At 30.9% G+C, this 15,359-nt stretch overlaps 1 protein-coding gene and 1 pseudogene across 1 annotated transcript; one reads left to right on the top strand and one right to left on the bottom strand.

The window, feature by feature from the left end:
* The first annotated feature begins 5,737 nt into the window (after positions 1 to 5,737).
* Positions 5,738 to 6,920, top strand: LOC125810306 (homeobox-leucine zipper protein ATHB-40-like; annotated as a pseudogene).
* Positions 6,921 to 10,436: 3,516 nt separating this feature from the next.
* On the bottom strand, positions 10,437 to 11,529 carry LOC125810305 (homeobox-leucine zipper protein ATHB-21-like). Its single transcript, XM_049489812.1, has 3 exons — positions 11,442 to 11,529; positions 10,932 to 11,257; positions 10,437 to 10,667 (listed from the first exon to the last, which is right to left on the bottom strand). The coding sequence occupies exons 1-3, from the start codon at positions 11,524 to 11,526 to the stop codon at positions 10,437 to 10,439; spliced, it is 642 nt and encodes a 213-aa protein (XP_049345769.1). The 5' UTR covers positions 11,527 to 11,529.
* Positions 11,530 to 15,359: the final 3,830 nt, after the last annotated feature.

The raw sequence follows: 15,359 nt of genomic DNA, 5'->3' as shown, positions 1-15,359 counted from the left end.
CGAAGCGCATAGTTCTCGATATTCTTTTCACCCGGGAGCCACCAAGATGTACCGTGACTTGTGAGAGGTCTATTGTGAGAGGTCATCTAAAAGACGCTCATTGGGTTATGGCCAAATTTTGGGAAACTATAAATAGCCCAAAGGAGAGAAAAATAATGATTCCGAAGTCTGAAAAATTAGTTCTAAGATAGAGTTTTGAGAGAGAAAACTTGACCCTTCTAAGAATACTTTCTAGCTTTTGGGGTTTTAAAACTTTGGTCTTGAATTTGATAAATTGAAGTTGAAACCGAAGTGGATTTACTTGTAATTGCTTAATTTCATATTACCCATGGTTGCCTTCAAGGAAGGTATTCTTTATTTACTTTTTGTGATGGATGGCTAAAACCCCAAGATCTAGGGATTTAGTTATGGGATTTGGTGTTGATTTAATGTAGTGGATATTGCGTTATGCTCTATTTTTCTTTTGTTCATACATGAATTTGGGCAATTTAGCACGAGCTTAATCTATGGGTTAAGGTTGCAAACTTAATTCTTACTTATTACTCTGATTGATGTTCGAAAGAGATTAATTGGAGTGGGTAATTAATCCAATACTAGCAATTTAGGTTTGATGTCTGTAACTTGCTAGAAAATAAAGGTTATGGGTCGGATCTCTTTGTCCTATTTCTGCATCGAAAGAGAGAATAAAGTAAAATATTGGGTTGTTTAGCGTGGCATTTAGATTAGACCGAAAGGAGATTCTATGTATAGATGCTTGGGACCAAAAGATGATTAGCTTTATTGAAGATGACTTAGCTTATTCATGAATGTTCATCACTATAGAGCAGCACAATTACTTCTATGTGACATCGATTTCAAAATCCATGCACCCCTAGATTGCTTGTTAACTCTTGAATCTTCAAAATTTCAGTTTAATTGTGATAATTTATAACCAAATATTTTTATTACATTGGTGGAATCATCCACCCACTTGTTTTTACTATTACAAATGAGCAATTTTACAATCCAAACTTCTTGATAGGAATTCTCTATGATATACCATTCTCGGTGGGATTCAACCGTGACTCTTCATTGAGTTTTTATTGACTACGACCGTTTTCTCTTTTAATTGGTTTTAAGGAGGACATTTGAGAGTTATCACCTAGTTCTCTTATTGTTGCTGATAGTTGAATGGCCTCCTAAAGATCATGATGTGTGGCTCTAGTCGATGAACAACATAGTGAACCCATCCTCGGCTCTGTTGAACTCCAATTGTGCGCCACTCATTCTAACAGTTCAATCATATAAGCTAGTGCCGGCAAAATGAGCCCATATTTTGGTAACCCGCTCATATTTTAATGGGTTGGATGAGTAATTTTTTACATGGATAAAATATGGGTAAAATATGGGTAAAGTATGGATTAGTCAAATGGGTTAAGCTTCTAACTTTTATTTACTATAAATTCATGATATCACTAAAAATATTGTAATTTCTCTTGCTTTTTACGTTCTTCTATAGAACTAATTATTTTTCACTATAATTGAAAAGGTGAAGTGTTTGGCCCTCCAAAAATATATATTTTAAATGTACATTTCTTTTGTTACTTATAATTATATATTTTTTATTTGTTTAATTTTATATTGGATAATAAATACATAGTGTAAAATAAGCAAATCATGTATTAGTATTGACATTGCTTAAAGTGTATTAAGCATGTTTTAGTCCTAAAATACAGATATTCATTTACTTTGAAATTAAAAATATTTTCCCCCTGTTAAGACAGTTTTATTTTATATTGAAAAGTTAAAGGATTTTATTTTTTTTACTTTTATGATACAATAAAACTAAATGAAGCATTTCCAACATTTTTCATCTAAAAAAAGACTAAAATATTTTCTCCATGTTAAATTCTTAAGTAGAGTACTATTTACTCGTGAAAATATGGGTAAATATGGGTAAACTAGTAATTTACCCAATCCATTTTTATACATATCAAATATGGGAGGGTTGATTTATTACCCATTTTATGTTGACCCATTTTCAACCCACCCAAATTTGACTCAACCCGCCCATTTGCCACCATTAGTATAAGCTCATGAATAATATGAAATGCTAGCATACAAATAAAATTCTAATCAAATTTATTCCCTACTATATTCCCTTTTCATACCTTTATGGTATGTTTTACTTTTGCTGAGGATCTATCGAAAATAGTATTTCTACCTTCCCAAGGTTTACACCAGCCCTACCCTCCTAAAACCTCACTTATGGGAATACACTAGGTATGTTGTTTGTACACTAATAAAATCTTAAACAAATTATAGAGATTTTTTTAAATAAAAACATTAATTAAAAACTAAACCCCCCTTAAAACAGCAACCCAATAAAAACTATACATTAATGCCAAGCTATTCCACAGTTTTCTATGCGTGGATTTGAAATTTTATTTCACTACTCATCACTAAACTTATGATACAACCATCTAATTGAAATAAGAAAGATTGTTGACAATACCGAGACCTAACGTTAGGTATGCAACACTAGTAATCCTTTTAATTCCAACTGATTGACTAATTTTACTTCCCTTGTGTGTATGCATCTTAATTTCACTATATCATCAAAATGTAAAGACTCACTTCAGACAACAAACAGTTATTTGGTAGCAATTTGGCTACTTCAGGAGGAAGAGCTACATGTCTGAAATAAAAATCGAACAAAGGAGGATGATAAGAAATTACACAAGGGAGTAGAAAAAAAGATAGTGTATAGTACCTATACTCGTAGGTGTCATCGAAATACTTATCAGAGCACTTATCAAGTGTCTTCTAAAGATCACTTAAGAGTACGTTTGGTCAACCGACTAAAAATTAATTATATTTAAAAGTATTTTTATTAAAATAGGTTTTTTCAGAAAAATTTATGTATTAAAAAGTACTCAAACGAGAAGAGAAAAATATATTATTTAGTGAGGCATTATATGGAGAGTTACAAAAAAAGAAAACTATTGAGTGTGAACGTAAAAAACACACATCATGACTACAAAAAAAACTTCAAAATCTTACACAGGAAAATCCTTGTGCAAGCCCAAGGGAATTTATTAGGATTTACACTGGATTTAAATCAGTATATAAATATCTTGTGTCAATTTATTTATCTGCATTCTACTTCCTGCAATTTCATTAAATATTCACCATTATTCTGTTCAACAATCAACTACTTCTAAGTGTCAGTCGACTAAAATAACAAAAAATTATAATTCACTCCACCCCTCTTGAACTTTCAATTAGTATTATACTACTAAAAAGAGTTCTAAAAAATATGATAAACACCATCGCTCTAAGAATGCAACGCATTTGCGACGTTGCCCATCGTTTTATTTTAGTTTTTTAACAAAAATGACCTGACTTTTTGTCAATCATTTTAGGTGAATTTTTAGTTATCAATTGTGACAATCTGTCGCTTTTGATTAAAAATAACAATTTATTAATTACTTTATAACGACTTCGTCCGTCATTTATTATTAGTAATTTTTAAAAAAGAAGCATCGTACGGTGTTGCTTTATCCATCGGTTTTAGTCAATTTATTAATCAAATATTTAAAAAAAAGATGGATAGAGCAACACTATCCGTGGCTTTTTGTGCATTTTTTCAAGGGCAGTGCTGGTTCTTTATACTTTTCTCTCTTCTCTCTTCTCTCTTCTCTCTTCTTCTTTCTAACTCTCTCCACCACCACTCAACCACCATTGCTGACCACCCCTCCCGTCCGCCGGCCCCACCTCTGTGTTGTCCACCCCTCCGGTCTGCCAGCATCTCCCACCTCTAAATCCCAATTTTCAAACTAATAATTAAGGTTAGATTTATGGATTTTATGAAATTTTTATTAATTTGATTAATTTTTTTAATTTCTATGTTAGCTTATTGTATTTATATATTTTGTCAAATTTATGTTATTAACATTGCTAGTTTGTAAATTTGATTGTGAATTAGTTTATGAACTTATAACATTGATTTAGTGTTTTGATTTGAATTGAGATTTTTAAAATTATATTGTGAATTAAGGATTTTTGAGCTTGAATTGAAGCATACTTGAAGTTTAGAATTTGAACTTTAAAATACTTGAATTTTAAGATGTTTAAACTTGAATATAGTAAATATAATGGATTCTATGATTTTTGAACTTTGGAACTAAAAAGTTTACTCATCTGCACTTTGCACGGAATGAAATATTTTTTTTGGATAATTGATATCTTAATTGACCATTTAAAAAAAAATAGTGTATAAGAAAAAAAATACAAATCGAGTCACGGTTTTAATGTTGTCTTTTCAAAAAATTGCTAGAAATATATTTTCAAACTGTAATTTTCGGTTAACATTGTCGATGAAAAAACATAAAATTTTAATCGGAATTTTTTTTAAAAATAGATTATCGTAGTTTCTTATTGAATTCAATGAATTTTATAACAATAATATTAATTCAACCAAAGTAACATTAAATTTAATTCATTATAAATTACATGACTTTGTGTATGTATAAATCACTTGATTTGTAATACAAATAAATTAAAATATATTTGTGACGCATAAAAGTAAGAAAATGTAATGAGCAGGAAGGTCATTTTTGGAAATTTTCATAAAATTATAGTTTTACCCCTCCTAATATTTGTTCCGAGCCAGTTTTAATTAGTCGGTGAAGTTGATTTGAAGATTTTAAATTACTCGATAACTACAATTATTTAATTGACATATATTTATTAAATAATTAATTTTTATTAATTGATGATTTATGAACCAGGTTCATAATTTATTTAATATCATATGTCACCTGGCCATGATTATTAAAAGAAGTTAAAGAGGGTTTAATAATTCTTGGTCATAATGCAACCAGATGCCGCTTGACATTGATTGTTTGGCGACAACACAAAGACATCCAAATTGCATCAGGTAATAAATAGCCTAAACGAACACTAATCTCCTTATACACGCATTAATTGTTAGTAGATTGTATACAAGTCTTTTAATTTCTACCCACTAACTGCTAAGGTTGGCAAAGTTAAGATCAGATGTTATTTTTGTGTTGGCTAGTGAAAAGATTATGGGTGTGTTTGGTATGAAGGAAAATATTTTCCTAGAAAATGTTTTCCTGGAAAACAAGTTGATTTTTGACTTATTTTATCATGTTTGATTGGTGAGTAGAAAATATTTTTCGGAAAAGATTTTTACTGTTTGATCTATGAATGAAAAATATTTTTGAAAAATATCTTTTATTTTTACCAGAGTAGAAAATAATTTTTGAAATTGAAAATATTTTTTAAAAACAAACTTAATTTTTTTTGGGGGGTGGGAGGGTGGGGGGTGGTAGGGGGTGGGTGAGGGGGGTGTCGAGGGTAGGGGTGAAAAATTGAAATTTTGAAATTGAAAATATTTTTTAAAAACAAACTTAGAATTTTTTTTCGGGGGGAGGGGGGGGGATGGGGGCTGGTAGAGGAGTGGGTGCGTGAGGGGTCGAGGGTAGGGGTAAAAAAAGGAAATTTTGAAATTGAAAATATATTTTAAAAACAAACTTAAATTTTTTTTTTGGGGTTTGGGGGTGCGGGGGGGGGGGGGGGGTCGAGGGTAGGGTGAAAAAAATAAAATTTTGAAATTGAAAATATTTTTTAAAAACAAACTTAAATTTTTTTTTTGGGGTAGGGGTGGCTAGTAGGGGGTGGGTGGGTTGGGGGGGTCGAGTGTAGGGGTGAATAAAGAGAGAAGGAAAAGGGATTAAATATGACAGGCAACAAGGTTGATGATCAAATGGAACTCATCTCTCACTTCTATCCTCAAATTTACTCCCAATTAGCTTGACAACAAGGTTAGAATTACAACTTCAACTTTAATTTCTTGGAGTAGGATTAGTTGTAGTTTTCTTTTTTTTTAAGGAAAAGGATCAAATTTGTCTCTATACTCTTCAAAAAAAGTTACATTCACCATTCATTATACCTTCTTATTTTATTTATTCTTATCGTCCAACTTTGATCAACACATATTTACTCTTGAATTGTTTTAATTCTCCTTGTCCCACACACCTTTAAAAGAGTTGTAGTTTTTTGTTTCTTGCAGTATTAATGTTGTAAACATGATGTTTATACTTTGGTCTCTTTAGAAGAGGTAGTGGAATCGCGAAGGAGAAGGAAGAAGAAGAAAACTGAAGGTGAAGTAGTGATGAGGAAGAGGAAGTTGCTTAGTGAAGAACAAGTTAATCTTCTTGAACGGAGTTTTGGGGACGAACACAAGCTAGAGACGGAGAGGAAGGCCAAACTTGCTTCTGAGCTTGGCCTTTATCCTCACCAAGTCGCGGTGTGGTTCCAGAACAAGAGGGCTAGATGGAAGAACAAGAAACTCGAGGAGGAATATATACTCCAAGTTAAAGACTCAACATGAGGATACCATCAATGAGAAATATCGTCTTGAAACTGAGGTACATATGTGGTCCTTCTGTGTCACTTGATGTGACACTACTATTATAATTATTGGTAATCGAGTAAAAAAAAAGTTCATAAATATTTTAATTTGTTAAAAATTATTAGTATGACTTACAGTAAGTTGTATCATGTATGCCTTTTCTCTAGATATAAAAGGAATTTTAAAAAATTGAAGATTCTAGGTGTTTAGATTCATCGAAGATTTATCAGTTTGACCCTCGTACTCAAAGTGTACATTTTCCTTTCAGGTGTTGAAGATGAAAGATCAATTGTGTGAAGCAAAAAAGAAGATAGAAAGGCTATTATTGGAACGTAAAATTGATATTTCAAGTAATAATAGCCCAACTTCATCAATATTCTCAATGGAACAATCACATTTTAGTCTTGGGGAGTTTGGAATGGAAGGGCAATTAATGGATAATAATATGTTGTTTGTTGCTGATTATCAGAGCACTTATATGACTCTTTGGGATGATTAGAATGGGTTTAAGTTTATAATTCTATAATGTATTATATTATGATCATCCATGTATAATTTTTAAATGTAGAAATATGTACATTCTTTCTTTTGCAACTTTAAATGGGGAGAAGATGCAACCCCGGATCTGGTTCCTCTTCTCAACAAGAAATTCAAGGGAATAGCCTCTCTGCATAAGTTCAGTAAAAATGGATTTTTCGATCTCCAGTTGTTTTTCCACAACAGGGGCTAGCTCTTCTCCCATATAAGAAGTGCTTTGTGGTAATTAACTACTCCCTTTATTTTATTTCATTTGACCTATATTAACTTGACACTCTTTTAAGAACCAAATTAACCTTATTAATTCTGCTTCAATAATCTCAATTTGATTGCTAATATTTTATATAGTTATTTAGCAATAAGAGTAGTATAAAAGAAAATTACAAAAAAAAATTGATTTGCTAAAATGAACAAACACTTTATTCGATTTATATTATTTGACCTATGTTAACCTGACACTCTCTTAATAAAACTATAATCAGAGATGTATTTTAATAAACTAACATCATTAATGATGTTTTGAAACTCTAAATTTGACTATTAGTACCTTGTATAATCATTTAATACTAACAGTAATATAAGAAAAAGTAATAAAATTTTCTTAATCTGCTAAGATGGAAAAATAAAATAAAACATTTATTTTTTTATACTAAAACTAATTAGTAAAATGAAACGAGTAAAAAGAAAATTTTAGTATATTGAATTATTTATTTTTTTCCTTCTGGATTAGGGAATCATTTGATTCGATAAAATATTGAATTATTAAAGTTCGTGGTTTGTTGGATTTTGTAAGACTATTACATTACACTCCTCATAGATTAAATATGGTTCAAATTAAGTCGACAATTATGGACGGTTCAATTCAAAGGTTTTGAAAAACTAAAAGTAAGAGAAATTGTAAAATAAAAAATGCCACTTATTTTGAAATATATATTAAAAAAGATAAAAGACACCACTTATTTTCAAAAGGGATAATACATAGGTCAAAATAGTATTTTGTATATACTTAAGCGGATTCCAAATGTGAGGTTTAAATAATGTGTCTTGTCAAATAACCAAGATTTAGGATATATTACATGTGTGAGTTCTCAAGAGAATCCATTTAACTTTCGTGTTGATTCTATAGTCATATTAAAAAATCTATTAAATAGATATGAAATATTTGTTGGAAATTCATTAAAAAGTTGTTTCTTGGTCCAAAGGTGGAAATAGAACTTGCTTAAGCTTGAACGTTTGTTTCTCTTGGACACTTATGATAAAGTTCTTTAATTTCATTTTAAATTGTCAAAAATTTATAAACTTAAATCCTGAATTCGCCTCCGTAAATAACATATAGAATGAAAAAATAAATTGAACTTTGAAGAAGATGCGCATGGCGTGGCTAGGATTCCCTTTCACATGCTTTGATAATTTTGTTTATTGTTAATTTGGTTTAATTTATGCTAATTAATTGGTGTCATGTTTATCCCGACAACTTAGGGCCTTGTTTCCCATCTTCAAACTTGAGATTTTAAATCCTAATTAACACCTAATAAAGATTGGATCAAATCATCAAAACACCTATACTTCATGGCTAATCAGAATTATCCCACTAATCGTGTTTTGTTTAACATTTTAATCAGTACTACACTAATGTTAAAGGTATCTTTATCACATGGCACAGTCATAAACTTAAAGTGTACCCTAGCTCCTCTACATTACTGAAAGAAAGTTTTATCATTTAGTGCTTCTTAATTATTTAATTATATGGATTAACTACACTTGTTCAATCATTTCTTCCAAGTACCCTTTTTTGTGGACAACTATTGCTCCACTAAAACACACATGACATTCCACTGATCCTAGTATTTCCAAGACCATGGATGCTATTACACGATATTAGGATACTACAAATCTTTTTTAATATATAAAATAAGCTAGTTACTTAATAAATTTAGTGTTATCTAGAGATGAGTCTTGTTGTCATAATTGTGGCCTTAATTTGAGCCATATTAATCTAGGAGGAGTGTAGTGTAGTAGTCCTACAACACCAACATTTAGGTGAATATTGGTTAGTTAAGAACTCTCATGTTCAAAAGATACATGTTGTGGAAATAATGATGATGAGATGGATGTGTGGGCATATTAGGAGAGATCAGATTAGAAATGAGGTTATTCAGAATAAAGTAGGAGTTGCCTCCATGGCGAACAAGATTAGAGAGATGAGATTTCGATGGATTAGACATGTGAAGCAGGAATGCGAACACACCCTAGGTTGAATGTAGTAGGCACGAGGAGAAGTAGAGGTAGGCTGAAAAAACATTGAGACTAGAGATGATCAAACAACACATAATGAACCTTCATATTAATGAGGACTTGACCTTAAATAGGAGGGTGTGGAGGTTGCATATTAGGGTAGGTGGTTAGTAGGTAGTGGAGTGTTTCCTTGCTTTCGAGAGTTCAAGCTTGTTGGTGTTTGTCAAGTACTAGCTATCCCTATTCTTGTTCACTTTTGAGAGTGTTGCCTTGCTTTCGAGAGGTTGAATGTGTCTTGTGTACATTCTACCCTCTCCATACTCCACTTGTGGAATTTCACTTGGTATGTTGTTGTTACTCCATTCGTTTCATTTTACTAATTAGGGAAAATGATCTGAAAAATACTTCAACTTTGGTCGAAATTGCTGTTACGATACCAAACTTTGAAAAGGACCTTTTACCCCCCTGTACTATTTAATATTGTATTTTAAAGGTATATATGTGCCTACGTGGACATCATAAATATTTCATCATTTTAAATAGTAATGTGTCCACGTGGGCACATATATACCTTTAAAATACACTATTAAATAGTGCAGGGGGTAAAAGGTCCTCCATAAAGTTTGGTATCGTAATAGCAATTTCGGCCAAAGTTGGAGTATTTTTCATACCCTTTTCCCTACTAATTAGCCCCAATATCATAAATAAATATTTCATTTTACTTGTCCATTTTAATAGATTAACGAAAATCTTATTACTTTTTTCTCATACCATTCTTAGTATTAAATAACTACATAAAATATTAGTAATAGTCAAATTTAGAGTTTCAAAACAATATTAATTAGGTTATTTTAGTAAAATACTCATCTAGTTAAAGCTTTATTAAGAGGTATGTCAAGTTAACATGAACTAAATAATATGAAATGTAGTAAGTACTTATTCATTTTAGTAAATCAATAGAATTTTGTAATTTTCTTTCAATACTACCCTTATTGTTAAATAAGTACTAGTGGTCAAATTTATATTATCAAGGCATAACTAATAAGATTAATTTAATAAAATAAACTACTAGAATATTTTTTTAAAAGAAGTGTCAAGTCAACATACACAAATAAAATGAAAGAGAGTAGCTAACCACAAAGCAAGTTACAAAAGAAAGAATGTACATATTTCTACATTTAAAACTTTACACATATGGATGATCATAATATCATACATATAGGATTATAAATTTAAATCCATTCTAATTATCCCAAAGAGTTATATAAGTACTTTGATTATCAGCAACAAAGAACATATTATCATCCATTAATTGCCCCTCCATTCCAAACTCCCCAAGATCAAAATGTTGCTGCTCCATTGATAATATTGATGAAATTGGGCTATTATTGCTTGAAATATCACTTTTACGTTCCAATAAAAGCTTTTGTATCTCCATTTCTGCTTCACACAATTGCTCTTTCATCTTCATCACCTACAAGGAAAAGGAAAATGTACACTTATAAGTATGAAGGTCAAACTAACAAAAAATCTTCGATGAATCTGACCACATAGAATCTTCAATTTTTTAAAAACTAAATTTATATATAAATATATATAAACTACATATGACGTACTATTATAAGTCATACTAATATAGCAAATTAAAATGAAAAAAATAAACTTTTTTTTGGACTTTTATCGATAATTATAATAGTAATGTCACATCAAGTGGAACAGAATGACCACATATATGTACCTCAGTTTCAAGACGATATTTCTCAATGATGGTAGTCTCATGTTGAGTCTTTAGCTTGGAGTATTCCTCCTCGATTTTCTTGTTCTTCCATCTAGCCCTCCTGTTTTGGAACCACACCGCGACTTGATGAGGATCAAGGCCAAGCTCAGAAGCAAGCTTGGCCTTCCTCTCCATCTCTAGTTTGTGCTCGTCCCCAAAACTTTGTTCAAGAAGATTAACTTGTTCTTCACTAAGCAACTTCCTCTTCCTCATCACAACTTCACTAGTGTTGTTTCTCCCTTCAACTTTGTTCTTCTTCCTTCTCCTTCGCGGTTCCATCTTCTCTCCTAAAGAGACTAAGGAATAAACATCATGTTTACAACATTAATATTGCAAGTAACACATGTTCAAAGTTGGACGGTAAGGAGTATAACTTTTTTTGAAGAATACATAGGCAAATATGATCCTTTTCTGTAATTTGTTTATACAATACATACTCAAAGAAATTAAAGTTAAAGTTGTTGTTCTAACCTTGTTCTTGTGCTAATTGGGCGTAAACATGAGGATAGAAGTGAGAGATGAGTTCCATTTGATCATCAACCTTGCTACTTGACATAATCCCTTCCCTTCTAGATCTCTCTTGTTATTGCTTTTGCTTCTTGATGTAGAAAATGAAATTAAAGTGGATATATAGCTAGAAAGTGTAGAAAGGAATATTTTAAAGAAATTATGGTATTTGGTGGGACTTTATTTTATAGAGCTAGCTAGTCGTATATGGGATGCACCTTCTTTCTCTCTTGATGTCCGCATGTCTTTTTCAGAACGACAAGAACATATCTAATGTAATTTCACATACGTAGAATTTGAAGGTGATATTGACATGTTCACAACAACAATAACATATCTAATGTAATTTCACATACGTAGAATTTGAAGGTGTTATTAGAATATTGTACGCAAAGACTTTATCTATCTTTGTGTGAATTCCATCGGTCAATTGTTTGGAATATTCTATATATATATATATATACTAGCTTGAGAGTTGAGCCAATTAGGTGAAAAACTTTGTTTAATTTGAGAAATGGAAAAGGGGTTGAAAATTTACGGACATGTAGCTTTTGTTGTTTTAGTTGGTGAAACTTGTCTAGGTTAATTGGATATATAGCTAGCTAGAAAGCTAATTATCTATAGCTTTAGGCTTTAGCTTAACTAGTTTGTTTGTTAGTAGCGTTTTGTCATTTCCTTCAACACCATCTGGACCCTCTTGTTTGAATGGATATATATGGGACCTCTTCACTCCATCGTTACATTTTATACGACAGTATTGATTAAATACAAAATTATTAAAAAAGAAAAAAAATTGATATAGAAGCTAGATTTACATTTCAAAAGTATTATTAAAAAGACGTTTGACCATCGATTTTTTTTCCTGAAGTTGAACTTCTGAAAATACTTTATGCCCTAATAATTTCAAAGCAATTGCCCTAAAAATTAAATATATGCAAGTGTGCATAGTAACTTGCTTGATAATTTGGAAAATGGAAGAAGTAAGCCTATATTAAGTCAAATAACATTGGTAGTGGAAACAAATTTAATAATAACAATGTATTATTATTATTATTATTAGCCGCGGCCTCTAACTTATTTGAGTCTTAGGCATAGTTTTTTTGTTGGTTTCCCACCTGGTGTCTGGATCCCACATTGGAACTCCGATTAAATTCAAATCGCGCTTTGCAGGACCCATTCGGGGGTGGCGCTTCCAACATGATTTTCTCCATACCCAGGCCGGCTTAAACTTGAGACCCCTGTTAAGGGTGAAACACTCCCATCAGTGCACCGCAACCCATGTTGATGTTGGTATAGTTATTATTATATAGTGTATGATTGTATGCAAGTGAAATCCATTTTCTTAAGAATAGTTTAATAGAAAAGATTGAGCTTTAAAGTAGATGCGCATGGTGTGGCTAGCTAGGATTCCCTTTAACATGATTTTAATTACTTGTTAATTATAAATTTGGCTCCATGCTTAGTAGTATACTAATTGGTTTCATGTTTATCCCGACAAGTTAAGCTCATGTTTCCCATCTTCAAACTTGGGATTTTAAAAGCTAATTAACACCTAATAAAGATTAGATCAAAACACCTACTTATGGCTAATCAAAATCATCCCCATCAATGTGTTCGGAAAGTCACATATATTTATTTGGTGACATTTGAAATAAATGTCGAAAAATAAAGAATTTATTGATATTTATGAACAAATATCGCAAAAACAATGACATTCGATGCAAAATGTCATTAAAATAATGACATTTGGTCAGAATCGTCACTCTTTTATGACATTTGACATCAAATGTTGAATATATTATGACATTTTGCAACAAATGTCTTTACTTTTAGCAACATTTTGTGAAAATGTTGTTAAACTAATGACATTTTGCAACAAATGTCGTTTCTTTTAGTGACATTTTGTGATAATGTTGTTAAAAGAACGACATTTTATACAAATGTCCAATATAATAAGACATTTGTCGGTAAGTGTCATTATTTTTAATGGTATTTGGAAAACAATGTCGTTAAAATAATGATATTTGCCAAAAAGGTCTACATTATGACAAACGTTTCACATGTCATACTATTAATCGTTAATTACCGTCATGTACATTTATTGTTTGAAATATGAATCTTTTGAAAGTTATTTGTCGTTCTTTATACGACAAAGATATGAATTCACCTCTGAACTACATGATTAATCACAAATTTACCTTATATTTAAAAAGTGTCATTTTTACTTTCCTTATTATCAAAATGACTCAATTGCCCTAATGGGATAATGTATGTAGAACAACATATATATAAAGGAGAAATTTTGACCATTCATAAAGTTCAAGGACCAATTTGAATAATTTGCAAAGTTTGAAGGAAAAATCATTTAAATCCTACACCCTAGCTAAATAATATTTTTTATAGTTAGGAGGAAAGTATATACTTTTCCCACGATCGATGGTTTACCTCCATTAATATTGACGGATTTCAATAAAAAATCAAGAAAATTAAATGTTTATTACACAATAAGTGTCCAAAATAAGGCAAAGTCAAATATATTAAAGAAATAAAATTGGGTCGTGTCACATGAAGTCCAAAAGGGAGCCATGCTAAAACGTTGAATGTACAAAGCCAAAGTTTCCTAGTTTAAAAATTTCCTTATTTAAAAGAATCACAGTTTAAAAGTTTCTTATTTCAAAAGTTTTCTAGTTTAAAAGTTTCATAGTTATTATTTCCATAAAACTGAAATTTGTATCGCATTCTATTTGGGATAGATTATCCCTATATATAGGGGTGGATTTTTGTTATTTTTTAAATGACATGCTTAACTTTATTCGAGAGGTTTCTCTATACGTTTGGAGACTAAGGATTTACATCTTTCACTCTTATAATTAGAGGGATTCTTAACTAGGTAAGTGATTCCGGCCAAATTAAATTTTTTGGCCTTGACAGTAGGTATTGTAAGGCTACTGTATATATTAGGGAAAATTGTATATAATAGCAAACTATTAGTTCAAATTAAATGTTATAAACATAATTTGATTTAATTGTACCCCATAGCAAACTGTTGCTATTTCGCCTCTCTCCTGGTGAATCTCTCTCACCACTCTCGTTCTCGCTGGCAGTCTCCCTCACCTGTCTCGCTTTTATACAAACACAAATGTATAAAATGTGTTTGTGTTTGTATAAAGCGAGAGAAAATTGTATATATACAAATATTTTCGTTCCCCTCTCTCCCCTCTCCCAGATCTCGCTCGCTACTCTCACTCCCCTCTCTCACTTTATCCAAACACAAATGTATACATATATTGCGTTTGTGCTTGTATAAAGCGAGAGAAAATTGTATATACAAATACAAATGCATATATTTTCATCCTATACACTTATGATTATATAAATACGATCTTTCCCTGCCCAGTTTTCTTTTGTCTTTCTCTCTTTCTCGCTTTATACAAAGACATATTATACAATTGATCTTTTGTATATATATACTGAAACAGAAACAGATTATACAACTGCTTTCTTTTGTATATGTATAGCGAAATATACGTACATATTTATGTTTGCTATGGAGCGCAATTATGCAAACTATAACTATAACATACAACTATGATTTTTATGTTTGCTATATGTGAAAGTTTCTCTATATATTATTATATTATGTATAAGGAAAAGAGGGCCCAATATACCTCTGAACTTTGTCATTTTGAACTGATATGCCCCTCGTTTTAAAAGTAGCTGGCTCACATGTACCCTTTATTATTACAAAAGTGGCTCACATATACCCCTACCGTTACAAAAGTGATCAAATTAATTTTAAAATTGCTTTTTTTTTAATATTTTAAAAACTCATCTATTTGATTTTTTTTCACACAAATTATTTTTTGACTTCTTTGATTGTTA

The sequence above is a fragment of the Solanum verrucosum genome, unplaced genomic scaffold, assembly GCF_900185275.1.
Source record: "Solanum verrucosum unplaced genomic scaffold, falcon-dt-bn FXZP01000038.1, whole genome shotgun sequence".
NCBI lineage: Eukaryota > Viridiplantae > Streptophyta > Magnoliopsida > Solanales > Solanaceae > Solanum > Solanum verrucosum.
Note: the sequence above shows the minus strand (reverse complement) of the source record. Positions and strands in the feature narration are given on the sequence as shown.